The sequence below is a fragment of the Phyllostomus hastatus genome, unplaced genomic scaffold, assembly GCF_019186645.2.
Source record: "Phyllostomus hastatus isolate PE091 unplaced genomic scaffold, TTU_PhHast_1.1 phas_contig_148, whole genome shotgun sequence".
In the NCBI taxonomy this organism is placed as follows: domain Eukaryota; kingdom Metazoa; phylum Chordata; class Mammalia; order Chiroptera; family Phyllostomidae; genus Phyllostomus; species Phyllostomus hastatus.
The window spans coordinates 22,780,670-22,794,093 of NW_025333607.1; the positions used below are offsets into that span (position 1 = coordinate 22,780,670).

The following is a 13,424-nucleotide window of genomic DNA, read 5'->3' on the forward strand; positions in this document are numbered from 1 at the left end:
CAGTCGTCCAGCCACATCTCGGAACAAGTATTTATCTTTAATTCACACAACGCTTGCTGAAAATAAGGAGGTGGAACTGAATGAGGAACCGAACTCCCACCGTTCACTCGGCAACGACACGGTCAGACGGCAGACCCCGGGCACCGGCGGTCCCACAACGGCACTCAGTGGAGGCCGGGCCCACGTGTGTCATCCTGAGAACGAGTGTAATCGTACGCGTCGTGAAAGCAGAAAGGGAGGACCAGTAACAAACGGCTTTGACCTTACCGGTTGCTTTGTCTGCCCACTTTCACCTTTGCAGACCAGCAGGTCGTGGATTTTTTCGTTGTATATTTCGAAGAAGCTCATCTCGAAGTGGTGTTTGACCTGGTCAGGACAGAGACAGCGTGCAGTTCGTTTCTGAAGTCCGTGCATTCTTTGCAAAGTGCGCCCCTGACAAGGGTCCAGGACCCAGAACGTGTGAAAACTCTGACAACCCAACAGCAGCAAACGGCCCCGTCTGAACGGACAGGCCTCCTTCCACGAGGCCCGAGCGCAGAGAAACACACCCTCCGGTGGGTGAGAGCGAGCCAGCGCCCGGACGTCCAGACCCCTAAGGAGGGTCCTGGCCGGGAACAAAGTGGCCAGTCAGGAAGGGGAGGAAGCGGGGCGGCCGGAGAGGCTGGGGAGGCGGAGAGCGAACGCGGGGCCCCGGAGTGCGGCCACCTGACCCGGGGGGCTGGGGTCTCACGCCAGTGCGGTCCCCGGACGGGGGCCGGAGCCGTGCCCAGACCACGCAGGGCCGGGCGTCAGCCTCTGCTCTGGCCCCACGCGAAGGCCCGCGGGCACCGTGGGAACCTACCTCTGGGGTCTTGGCGACTTGAGCAAAAAGGTCTTCACAGAATCTTGGAATTATTCCTGGTTCTTCACCAAACCCCATCATCCTGGAAAACACGTTGTGAACGGGGCGAAAGTAAAGCTATCCCAGATTTTAAAACTCCTGCTCAGAGACATGGGTTGAGCAGGGCACAGGAGCAGTGAATTAAACTCTGTCATTTGTGTCTAAGGACGGGGGGGGGGCGTGGCTGGGGCCCCATCAACCCAAGTGCGACCTCAATTCTGCCCTCGTCAGCTCTGTGACCTTGGGGAGACACTTGGCCCCGGTGAGCCTCCGTGTCCTGGTCTGAAAAGGGGGCCCACAGGAACTCTCCAGTTCAGAGGGCTGGGCGAGAAAGCTTTAGCACAGCGCCTGCACCACGGCAGAAACTCCGCAAAGCGTGGCTGCGGTGGAACCACCAGCTGACTGCTCCCTTCCGGGCGGGCGTGCTCACCGAGCCTCCAGCCAGGTGGCCGACCTCTAATTCTCACCACGACACTCACAGCAGAGCCTCGCCGGGCTCCGGTCCAGGGGGCAGACGCATGCCCAGCAAGTCGGGCCGACCGTGTTTATGGGGCCAGCGTGAACCGGAGCCCAGAGGCCGAGCGACGGGACCACGTTTGCAGAGCTGGTTTGTGAAACGCAGGAGATTGGAGCCCACATCCACGTGGTTTCCAGACTGCGTGCTTTCTATCAAACCACGATGCTTCTCACGAAAGATGTGAACCTCCCCGGCTGGTGTGGCTCCGTGGGTCAGAGCTTTGTCCCGTAAACCGAAAGGTCACCAGTTCGATTCCCAGTCAGGGCACATGCCTGGGTTGTGGGTCTGGTCCCAGGTCTGGGCAGGTATGAGAGGCAACCGACCAATGTTTCTCCCTCACGTCGAAATTTCTCTGTCTCTCTCCTTCCCTCCCCCTCTCTCTAAAATCAATAAGCGTGTCCTCGGGTGAGGTTTAAAAAAAAAAAAAGATGTGAGCCTTTCTGCAGAGCCACATCTGCCCCGAAACTCACGTGTAGGACTTCCCGGAGCCGGTCTGCCCGTAGGCGAAGAGGCAGGCGTTGTAGCCTTCCAGGGCGCGGGCGAGGAGGGGGGCCGCCAGGGTCCCGTACACGGCGGCCTGGCCGGCGTAGCACGGGTGACCCTCGTCGAAGGACCAGAAGGAGACGTCGTAGACAAAGTTGTACACGTGCCTCATGTCAGGGTGTCTCACGGCGATCTCCTCCCCGTCCATGAAGACCACCTGGGCTGAGTTCTCGTCCCTTTCCCTTGTGGAAGGAGCACAGGGGAAAACGCCAGTCACTGCCGCTGGTGTGAGCAGCACCCCAGGGAGCACAGGAACCGCGGGGCGCGGGGAAAGGGGCCTCCCCCCGGGACAAGCTCATGCCTCCGTTTCCCGTGGAAGGTGCTGAGCCGCAGACAGAGCGACGGGGCGTGCCCAGGCCGAGGGCCGGGGGCAGTGCAGCTCAGGCCTGTCCCCGAAAGCCGGCCCTGCTCCCAGTCTCCCCGCCCCACCCTTTCCTCTCGGACTCTCCCTTTCCTGCTCCTGGGACCCACCCGGACCCCCGGCTCAAGGCCGGACACTGATTTTTAACATGCTGTAAAGAGGTTTCGGAAGGTGAATCTACAGAAAGGTGTCCCAGTGCCATCTCAGCAAACCTGGGTAAACGTCGGTGTGACTCTCGGTGTCCCCGCCACCGCACGGGTCCCTCCCGCCCTCAGAGCCACGACCTTCACGCCCACCCTCCGTCCACCGCAGACTCGGAGGAAGTGTCTCCCTTGCTCAAGGTCCGCAGAAGGCGGTAGGTCCTGGTCTGGCCCCAGGTGTCCCTTTGCTGCCCCCAACTCCACTTTAGATCAGAATCGGCCCTGGAAGCCAGCCCCTCGTCGCTGCGGTGGGGGTGTCCTCCACCCACCGTGCAGACAGGGTGCTTCCGCTGGGCCCAGGGACGGTCCCCCCACCCCGGGCCCGGCGCCGCTGGCCTGCTCTCCCCGCCGCCGCCGCGCTCCCCTCCACGGCTCCCACGGCTCTTCTGTCGGGTTCCCCACTCTGTCCGATCGCGCTCCCCAGCCCTCCTCACCACCAACCCCACTCTGTCCCCAAAGGCCACATTTCTCTGTGTGACTTGCCCGTAACTGCTGCCCCTTCACGTCCTGACCAGAGGCTGAGCCCCCGTGCGGCGGCCCGCACAGTGTTGGAAAATAACGAGACACCGCGAGCACATTGTGTCACGTCCGTCTTCCCCAACCCGACATGTCGCCTGCGACTGTCCCACCCCCGACACTTGAACGAGAGATGGTTCTGCCGTCAGAATCGCATCTGACGAGTGGCCGCCCCTCCAAGCACCCGTATCAGAGACGCCAGTGGGGACGGCTGCCGCCCCAGAAGGGTCTGGAAGGAGCTCTTGGGGTGGGAGGCCCAAGGTGGCTCCTCTGAAGGGGGTGGTCGGCGGCCCCACTGTATAAGGCAGACTTGAGAGCAGACCACACCAAAGGCTTACGTCACCCAGACTTCCTAAAAGCAGCACGTCTGGAAAACCTTGCATCTGCCAAACATGGTGGTTTCAACTCTGTAACTTCACAGCCAATCCCCCCAAACAACCAGCGCACTGCAGCTACGGCGCAGCCTCCGAGTCCTCTCTGGGTGGAAACAGCCCCACCCGCAGGCGGGGAGGACCGGGCACCCCCGCGTCGGCAGCCTGGCCCCGGCGTCGCAAGGTGGCACGTACCTCTTGCTGAAAGGCCGCACGCGCACGGCCACCGTCACCTGGCTGCTCTCCACTTTTAAGGGGCCTCTCTCTGCGGCGGTGCCCCCGACCGCACTCTCTTCCTGGGGAGGAAGCGTGCGTTCTTGGGACCCTTCCCCCTTGTTGGCCAGAAGGGAGCCTTTCGGCTTTGGTCGGACCTGGAAGCCGGGCGAGCTGGTTTCCGGCCTCTTGAGCCGCGGCGCGCCGGCCCGCGGGGTCAGCCTGGGCTCCGCGGGGCGCTTGGCAGGTGTCCTCGTCTCTGAGCTCCCGAACTCAGGCGTGGTTTTCGCAGCGTCCTTCCCAGCGCTGGGGTGACGCGAGTTTCCCGGCCCCGGCACCTGGGTGTCCCACTTGCTCTGCGCCGGTTTCCCGGCCAGGTGTCCTGATCGCTCAACCTGGGTCCGACTCCGGGGGCCGACCGGCGTGCTGTGTCGCAAGTACTGCAGTGTCACGCTGTCATCCGCCCCGCTGAGGGCAGAAAGTCGTTCCTTGCATTTCTCGCCAGCCAGCGGCTCAGCGTCTTTCGTGCCTTCCGCGGAGGGCGCCGCCGGCGCAGCCAGCGAGCGGGTGTCACCACTGACCGTCGTTGCGCCTGCGCCGGTCTCCCTCGGAGCCCCCGCCGCGGTGCGCGCCGCGGTGCGCCGGCCCGCGGAGCCTGTTGGAGCGCGCCGCTGTAGCGTGAGGCTTGTCTCCGCCACTTTTCCGGGGGACTCTCCCAGCCCAGTCCCCAGCAACGAGGACTCTCTGTTCCTTGTAACTCTCCTCTGAAGGGCCAGTCGGCCGGCGGGGCTGGGGGTGAGGGCCGTGTCCCCGGGCGTTTGACGGGCAGAAATGACGTAGGTGCAGTTTACCTCTCCGCGCCTCCCGGCGGAGCCCCGCGAAGGGTCGTCGTTCTCGCGCTCGCACACGGCCGACTTCGCGCGCAGCTTCTGGCTGCTCCCGAGGCCGAGACCATTCGCGGATGGGCCCTTTAGGGAAGAAGGCACACCCAGGGCGTCACCGGTATTCCGACTGCGCGCCGCGGGCGCTGACATCGTGGCAGAGAGTTATTTCCAAAGAAGGCTGTCCATGGACCTAAGCTCTTCTCTGGATGCTCGTTTGACCTCCAGCCTGTCCGTCTCCAAAAGGATCTGTTAAATTACAAAGAGAAAAAAAATTATTGCACAGACTGCAAACAGGCTTTAAAAATACCAGAACCTTTCACTGTGAAAGCAGCTTCCCCGAGGAGTGCACTGGAACGCAGCGGGCAGACACAAGGCCCGTGGGCCAAACCCAGCCCGGCACCTCGTTTCTACCCGGCGGCAGCGCTGAACTGTCACTTAACAGTTAAGGAGCAGTTACATGTACACAGTCCAACCATCACAGTCAGCCCTTTGAAGGCAACCGCGAGGCTGATGTGGCCCCCGGAGAAAGTGAGTTTGACGCCCCTGCAGTAGAATAATCGGATCCTGGAGACAGACCCGCGACGCTGAGGCTGCGCTACTTGGGGCTCGTTGTGAGAAGGCAGCGTCGTTGGACAAGACAGGAACACGGGGACGGCAGAGGCCGCAGGAAGGAGGGGACCGGCCGGGAGGTGGACAGACTCCGAGGAAGGGGCCACAGGCTGTGTCCCCAGGGCGGAGCAGGGCTGTGAGGGCAGGACGCTGTGGGCACCACTCATTCACAGGGTTCCCGGGAGTCGGAGCCCGTAACACACACCTAAGTGCCCTGACCTTGATAACCCCAGACACCACGGGGGCTTCCTGGGCGGTCCTCAGGGCCATGGCTCCCAACGAGCCAGGAGCCAGGACCCTGGCGTCGCCCTCCCCAGCGGTGGAAGAGGCCCCCAGTGCTGTGAGTAGTGAACCTGTCCTTGTCTCAAAGCTTCCGGATGGGCACCGCTGCAGGGCGCCTTGCAGCCCCAAGCGGAGCCAAAGGGCTGGCCCCGCCACCAGGCCGGTTATTCACGGGCTGAGACCAGTCATGACCCCAGGTGTGTGCAAAGGGTGGTCAGCAGCGTCCACCCAGCATGGAAGCTTAGGGGGGGGGGGGGGGGACAGCGGTGCAGCCGACTCTGCACCAAACGGGCCGTGTCCGTGCAGACAGGCCTTTGCGCCCGGTGCCTGGCTCCCCTGCACAGTGACGACACCTGGTCCAGCTGTTCCCTGGAGCACTGCTGTCCGGGAACACGATAAGTTAGTTTTCAAGGAGGTCTTTCCAAGTCCCAGCAACAACCGCCTGGGTTTAGCCCCTCCGGCCAAGCTTTCGGCTCCAAGCAGAGCGCCTTCCTCCTGCGACGGCAGGACTGGAAAGGCCGGACGCCCCGCCGCAGCTGCAAACTCTTTGCTCCCCACGCGAAACGACGGGAAGGTCGGGGAGGTTCTCCATCAGACCGGCACCGACGCCAGGGAGAGGAGTCGCCGCCTGCCCTTCCCCGGCGTCCCGGGGTTCTGCCCCCAGCCGGTCACCGCGAGGGCGGGACGGCGAGCGGACCTTCCCGTGCCGCCGGGAGAGCCTCCGGCGGTGACAGCGCCCGGCCTGAGGTCCAGCCGCCACGCCCTCCCTGCCTCCCCTCTTCCCCTCCTCCCCGGGGGCCGGAACCTCCTCCGGGGCCGCGACCGGGGCGCCGTGGCTCGCGGGTGCGGAGAGCCGAGACCACCGGCCGCGCGCCCCGCACGGCACCCGTACCTCTCACGTTCCCCAACCCGGAGACGCCCGGGCGCCGCGCCCGCAACACTCACGGCCCGCTCCCGGGATGACCACAATTTGAATGGGCGCCCCGTCTTCTGATTGGCTGCTGGCGTTGCGTCGGGGTCGCCTCCTGATTGGCTGGTGGACGTCGCGTTATTATTAGCTGCTTGCGTCACGTCGACGCCGCCTTTTGATTGGCTGCGGGACGGCGCGTCAGGCGCCGCGCCTTCACTTCCCGTCACCGCCCCCCCCCGGAAGCGCCGGTGGCTGGGTGGCTCGGAGTGTGGACGGTGGACACTCCCGGCCCTCGACAGGGGTCTGGGCCGCAGGTGGCCGTCGCTGACGTGGGTGTCTGATGAGAACAAGGACAGTGACACTTGTCGCTCCTCCGCGTAAAGGAAGCGTGGAGTCCACCCACCTCCGCGCCGTCAAAACGGCTGTTTGCTCCCACGTGAATCACAACGACCCTTTCCCAGTGTCTCCGACGCGGAGCGCGGGGATGGGAGCTGGACCGAATGTCTGACATGGGCCTCTTCCCACTGGACCCCGAAAATCCCGAACCGGAGAGACGCTCAATGCCTTGAATGCTCTAAAGCCGTGGAAGAATGGCACGTATCACAACTGCGAAGACGCCGCTCCCTAAGAATTATGAAAGTACGAATTAGGCGGACGGTGCAAAGATTCCCATCCCGGCAGGACGTTTTTCGACAAGTTCCACTACCTGAACCCGAGCGAAACCTATCCCAAACAACCCCCTTATTCTGAAAATAAGAGCAAGTATTGTTTTATTCCGCCAGAGGGAGACACACGGAAAGAAAACAGTTCAGAAGCAGAGCAAGCACTTTGGAGGCCTTCTAGATTAATTGGGTTAAGGTTTAAAGAAACACCATTCTCTCGGGCCATTTAACGGTCTCTTAGAATACAAATTTACTACGTTGATTCGATTTCATAATCTTTTCATTGTTAAAATGCGGGCTGTATTTTCCTGCTGTGTGGGTGTTGGTGTTGAGTTGCCTTTGGGTCCGTAACAAAGAGGCGCAATAGGTCAATGGAAAGGAGTGATTGTCAAATCCAAAGGACCGAGCTGAGAAGAGCTGAGAGCACAGCACCTGCTTCCAGCGGAAGCCCCGCCACCCCCTCATGGTGGGACCACCCATCTCTTTCCTGCAGTGCCTTCACCCGGGAGGCGCTGTCCCTGCGTTCAACGGTCACGGCTGGCAATTCCTGAGTGCCTTCCCTGTGCACACCCCTACAGGGAGCTGCTGCAGTTATGAGGACTGCTCTCCCGTAAGGGAGGGAAACTGAGTCTCCAGGAAGTGGAGGAGCTTGCCTGAGATTACACATCTGTTAAGTCATGGTCAAGTTCAGAGCTCAGGAAACTGGGCGTCATTGCCCGGGTTCCCCAGCACTAGTTGTGGTACAACTGCTTCTGTGAGGGTTCTTTCTGGCTCCCAGGTTTCTGTGACTCTGATAAGCAGAGTTAAACAAACACAAACACAGTTTCAAATGTGTACCCTCTAAATTTGAATGAATACTCTTGTCAGACCAGGAGTCTTGGAATTATGCGCTTGCTTGATTTGGTTTTGGTCTGGTCTGATGGATGAAGTCTTTATGAGGTCAGTGGTGATCACTCAGTGATTCAGTCTAAATGCATTTGGCAGTTCTGCCAGTGATTTGAAAAGAAACAATTACATTAAGCTAGTAATCCTTTCTCAATATAGAAAGAAGAGAGCTCAGGGATTAGCAAATGTTCCAGACGCTCCTTCCTCTTTGAATCATGCAGGTTTCATTCCAGAGACGATTAGTAAGGTTCAGAAACCACCGTCAGCCCCAGAGCCTACAGGGTAACCCATTTTTGCCTAGAGGAAGCTCTAGGGTCCGCTTAGGATGGACAGTTTCTCCAAAAGGCCAAGTCTGACCTTCAGTCAGGTGCCTTCTTCCCACTGTGCCCCGCCAACATGGCTCAAGGTCATTTCTGACACCCTGTTGGAAACAATGCTGACTCTTCCCAGTAGAAATGTAGCTGTTTTCCTACAGTGGAGAATGAAACAGCCACGGAGTTAAGTACAAAAGCAGATATCCGATGGTCTCAGTAAGGATGTTGAGTGTGTCCCAGTCCGTCACTCAGCTGTCCGTGTTTGCCCCTAAATGGTTTATCGTGTCATTTCTCTTATTGGTGAATTTCAATGCTAGCCACGTCTACAATGTCTAGAGTTGTCTAAAACGACACCCATTAGTTGTTTTTCAGAACCACCTGTAGTTTGCCCATTTATAGGAATTAGTTTTCTCATTTGGAAAACAGAGAAAGAGATTTTGCCAAGTGATTGCTTCCCCTATTTGTGGCTTTAAAAGGGCGGCGGACCACAGGAAGCCGCCTGGGCAGCAGGCATCGCACTCAGAGGCGTCCCGAGGGAGCGAGGACGTGTTTCTGCGCCTCGCGGCGGCGGCACGCTGCACCCAGCCGCACGCTGCACCCAGCCGCACGCTCCTGCCTGCTTCTGCCGTCCGCAGAGGGCTTAATCACAGCCCGTGCTCTGACTCACTCCGGGAACAAAGAAATCCACCATCAGAAAGACTTCTGCTTCCCTCCCCGCTCCCCAGACGCCACGGTCTGGGGCACCGGAGACAGTTGGGTGTTCTGTTTGGACGGGCACTTTCTCAGTTCCCTCTGGCGTACAAACGAGTCGACGGTGTGCTTCTCTGTCTCCCGTGACGAACAGGGGCTCCAGAAGCCGTGGTGTCGGCTTATATGGACTCACGGGTTTCATTTGTGTGAGACTACACCCCAAGCACTAGTCCCGTTCGCCCTGTCCTTTACGTCTCCCCGCCGCGTTGCTTCGGTGTTACCCACGAATTCCTGCACCACAGGCGTTCACGGGCCCCAGACGTCCACTCCGGTAACGAGCGACCTTGAGCAGCCTGATACGCCCCTGAGAGAAGAAAACGAAAACTAACCTCTAGCTGATCCGTGGGCTCCCCCTCTCCTGAGGTTCCCCACGGGGGATGCACACTGCCACCCGGGGAACCTGCCCCCGCCTGGAAGTCAGAGGCAGGCTGTCCAACGTCACAGAAACGACATGTGACTTCGGTCTTCTAACGGTGTATTAAGAAGACGGTAATTCATTTTAATAATACATTTTATTCAGGGTAACACATCCACAATATCTCAATTATGTAATCAACATGAAAACCATTCCTATTTTACAGTCTTTTCTCGGGCACCGGGTGTGCAGGGCCAGCCCCTCTCTGAGTGCGCAAGGGGCACAGTAGTGGTCTGAGGGACCTCTCTCCCTCTCTCTCTCTCCCTCTCTCTCTCTCCCTCTCTCTCTCTCTCTGTCCTTGATTTTAGGAATGAGGGAAGGGCCTTAGGATTGGGTTAAAAATGTGTTCAGTCCATCACGAGACCATTGCATTGTAGCTGGGCGAACAGAACCCGGATTCCCCAGCTCCCAGTCCCTGGCCACACCCTCTGGGCCCCCATCATCATGCATCTGGCTTTGTGGGCCCTCTGTCTGGGGGTGGCCTGTGGTGTGAGGCTGTTTCTGACTTTTTGAAGTCGAAGGCCAGTGGGAGCTCCCACGTCCCTATCTACGCTCAAATTAGCGCAAACTCCAAAATTACGCCTTTGGCTCAGCTCACGTCCCTTGCTCTCTCCCTGTAATTATTCTAGAAGCGTCACTGCAAAACTACACAGCACGGCGAAGTTCCCGAGTCAGCACAGGTGTGAGGACCAAAGCATGGAAAGAATTCCAGGGCCCCCGTGCGCACGCCTGACCCCCGAGCCGAAGAGATGCTTTTTGCCCTCAGCTCAGGAAGAGGGTGACAAGCACCTGTGAAAACCAGTCCACACGTTCCTGAGCCCCGGGCCACCCTCCCCTGCGGCTTCCCTCGCTCCATTCTCTGACTCGACGCTCACTCTCCGGACAGCGACGGCCCAGCACTGCCCCGGACTCCAGACTCCGCACAGGCTGTGAGCCCCCCATTCCCTTGCGGATGGGGGCAGTCCCCTCCTCCGCTCTAGAAGGAAGGCCCCGTTCCAAGCGCAGACACGGTGACGCAGGCCCAGGGCTCTCTCCTCGTTATTTTCGGCAATTCTGTGAAGGCTCCACGCCCACGGGCTGGAGATGGGACTTCAGTGCGGGACCGTCCAGCTCCGTGGGGCGGAGCGCCATTAGCCCCGTCTCTGCCCCCTTCCCTCACCCGCTTACATCGGGAACAATCGGGCCTGTTCCTGGAATTAGCAGCCGGTACCCCCCATCACAGGTCGCCCAAAAACCAACCTTCTTCCCGAGGACCCCGGGGGCTCCACGGGCCTGTGGTGCTGAAGGCCCCCACACGGGTGCTTTAGAACAGCGCACCGACCACAGGGGCCTGTTTGTCTGCCGGGCTGGGTGTGGGCCTATGAGGGGGCCCTTGGCCTGTGCTCCTGACCCCCTCCCCGCACCAGGCCATTTGGGGGGCCTGGGTTCACGCTCACAGAGCTCTCCCCTGACCCCAGCCTCCCTGCCCTGCTGTGACCCTGGGCTCCGGCTGTGTTTCATTTCTGCTCCCATTTCTATGGAAGGAGAGGGTTTCACTGAGAAGTGAAGTAGGCAGTGGGCGTGGGGGTCCCTTCCTCTCCGTCGGCCCCCCACCCCTCCGGGTCGGCCTCCCCTGACCGCTGACTGAGCTCCAGCAAAGAGGAAACTGGTAGCGTGTCTGAGGGCCAGCTCGCCTCCAGGTCCCGACCCCGCCCACCAGCTGCCAGGGTGGCCCGAGCTCTGGGCCCACACTCTGCCCGACTCGGAGCTGCGGGCTGAGCTGGGGCCCGGCCCCAGACTCACCACGCCCGTTTCCTGTTCAACCCCAGCAGCGAGTCTGGCTGATGAGGGGACGGGCGGGCAGACTGGACTTCAAAGCCGGGCCTTGCCCCTGGGTCTGCGTCGAGGTAAGAGCTAGGCTCCGGGGCAGGTGAGCAGACACAGCGGTGGGAATGGGAGGCAGAGGGTGGTGGGAGGTGGAGGCCAGGAGGCCGATGAGGCCACTGTGCGGGGGGAGGGGGCCCGTGGGGGGTCAGAGCAGCTGGGGTGACACTGGGGCAGGGACGAGGGGATGAACACAAGGGACGCTCTGTCTGCAGTGAGGGCCGGCGCACCACGGTGAGCAGCCACGTGCCTGGGAAAGGGGGTGAGCGGGTGTCAGGAGACGTCCCCCAGACCTCAGACGCGGTGTCGCCGCCAGCAGGGAACGGCGGGACTCCGCTGAGCGAGGAGACGCCAGAGAAGCAGGGAGGTTACACCCTAAAAACAGTCCCCGGCCCAGGCGGGAGGGAGGGTGCCTGACAGGGTCCCGCACTGGGGTGGCCAGGTCCGAGGCCCCAGTGACACTGGGTTTCAGGGGGCGACCCGCGCTCCTGGGGCAGCTCAGACACGGGGACGCGTTGACAGGAGACAGGGACAGGGCCTGCTGACTCAGCAGACGCGGGGAGCAGGGGGAGGGGTGAGTCGGGGCGACCCGGAAGCCGGCAAAGGGACACTCGCCTGTTTGTAAGGAGGCCCGTGGGTCTGGCCGTCGGGCGGAGTTTGAGATGAAAAGGTTCCGTGGGAAACTGAAGATGTGCACCTGGGGCGCAGGTCAAAGGGTCAAAGGGTCAAAGGGTAGGGCTGGAGATGTTACACATATTATGTGTAAATACGGTTTTGTTACGGAACATTTCAAACACAGCACACATAGACCAGACAGCAGTGAACTTCCAGACCCATCACCTGGCCTCAGTAATGACCCCCTGTGTCCCCGAGAGCCCCCAGCATGTGTTACCCTGAATCTAGACGTGGGCAGGGGTGGGGGTACGAAGTCCGACACGGAGAAAGCAAGCGCAGATCTGGGCAGATCTGAGGGAAGTTTGGGGCACTCCCTCCCCTGCGACGAGCCCAGCTAACGAGCAGAGCAGAGGTCGGGATGAGTCCCCCGAGTGGAAAGGCAGAGCCGCTGGAGCCGGACCCCAAACGCAGGCGCCTGCCAGTGGCTTTGCCGAGTCTTCTCCTCTCTGAGACTCCAAAACCACGAGGACGCCGCTCGAACTTCTCAGAACGCTCAGGTTCGCACGTCAGAGCTGTTTGGTTTGCAGACACACTCACACTGCCCTTCGTCGGCACGTGTCTGCCGTGAACGCCCCGCGCCCCGTCACGGAAGGGCGCTGTGGACCGGGCCCTGGCGCGGACGCCTCATTATCACCGGCTGATTTCCACACCGCGGCCCGGACCCGCTGGGGTCACGCTAAGTATGTCCTGGTGACAACAAAAGAGCCCTATCTGTCCGGAGTCGGTTTACCTGCGGCTGCCAGCAAATTCACCTTGAATGACACGCCACCTCTCGTCCCTGTCCCTTCCCTGCCTCCCTCGCACAGCGAATGTCGTGCTGACTGTGGCCAGCAGGAGAGATCAAAGGCAACGGGTGAGCTGCCATGAATTCACCGACGGGCACACAGGAGTGCGAGTCAGCCTGCCAAAGAACACAGCACAGTTTCATCAGAGAACAGGCCCCGGCTGGTGGGGCTCAGCAGACTGAGTGCCGGCCTGCAAACCAAAGGGTTGCTGGTTCGATTCCCAGTCAGGGCACAGGCCTGGGTTGTGGGCCAGGTGCCCAGTAGGGGGCATGTGAGAGGCAACCTCACGTCGATGTTTCTCTCCCTCTCTTTCTCCCTCCCTTCCCCTGTCTCTAAAAATAAATACATAAAAACTTTAAAGAAAAGATGTTTGCTTCGACCCGGCAATAAAACAATTGAAGGGCTGATGCTCCCGTTTCTGCCGCCTCCCCTCCCCCGACACTGAACTCGCCACTCCCCCGTTTGGCAGAGGGAGACATGGGGAGCTGTCCAGAGCCTTGGGGGCTCACACCCTTTGGGGAACCCCTGACCCCAAGCTGTCCTTTGAGGGGGACAAAGGAACTCTGGGTAGTCAGCAGACGCTGCCCCACAGCCCCCTGGGCATGTGCTGGGGATGCAAAGCTTGAGCGTCGACATTTACGAAACACAGTAACCACGGTAACCCCCCAACCGAACTGATGCTAACGGAGTTCCAGGCAATGACAGCATTGTATCAAAGCACAGCCTTCCTTCCCGAACGTAACACCATCCGCTCCATCAGCGAAGGGACAAGACCCCACAACAGCGCTG

At 60.6% G+C, this 13,424-nt stretch overlaps 1 protein-coding gene across 2 annotated transcripts in view; it reads right to left on the reverse strand.

Annotated features, from left to right (window-relative positions):
- KIF14 (kinesin family member 14) overlaps positions 1-6,334 on the reverse strand; it is a 28,923-nt gene extending 22,589 nt beyond the window's left edge. For both annotated transcript variants that reach the window (XM_045818272.1, XM_045818264.1), the window contains exons 1-5: positions 6,269-6,334; positions 3,584-4,731; positions 1,868-2,122; positions 842-923; positions 268-366 (exon numbers count right to left, since the gene is read on the reverse strand). In XM_045818272.1, coding sequence (XP_045674228.1) covers positions 268-366; positions 842-923; positions 1,868-2,122; positions 3,584-4,635 — 1,488 coding nt within the window. In that variant the 5' untranslated portion in view covers positions 4,636-4,731; positions 6,269-6,334. The remainder of the gene's footprint in view (positions 1-267; positions 367-841; positions 924-1,867; positions 2,123-3,583; positions 4,732-6,268) is intronic.
- Positions 6,335-13,424: the final 7,090 nt, after the last annotated feature.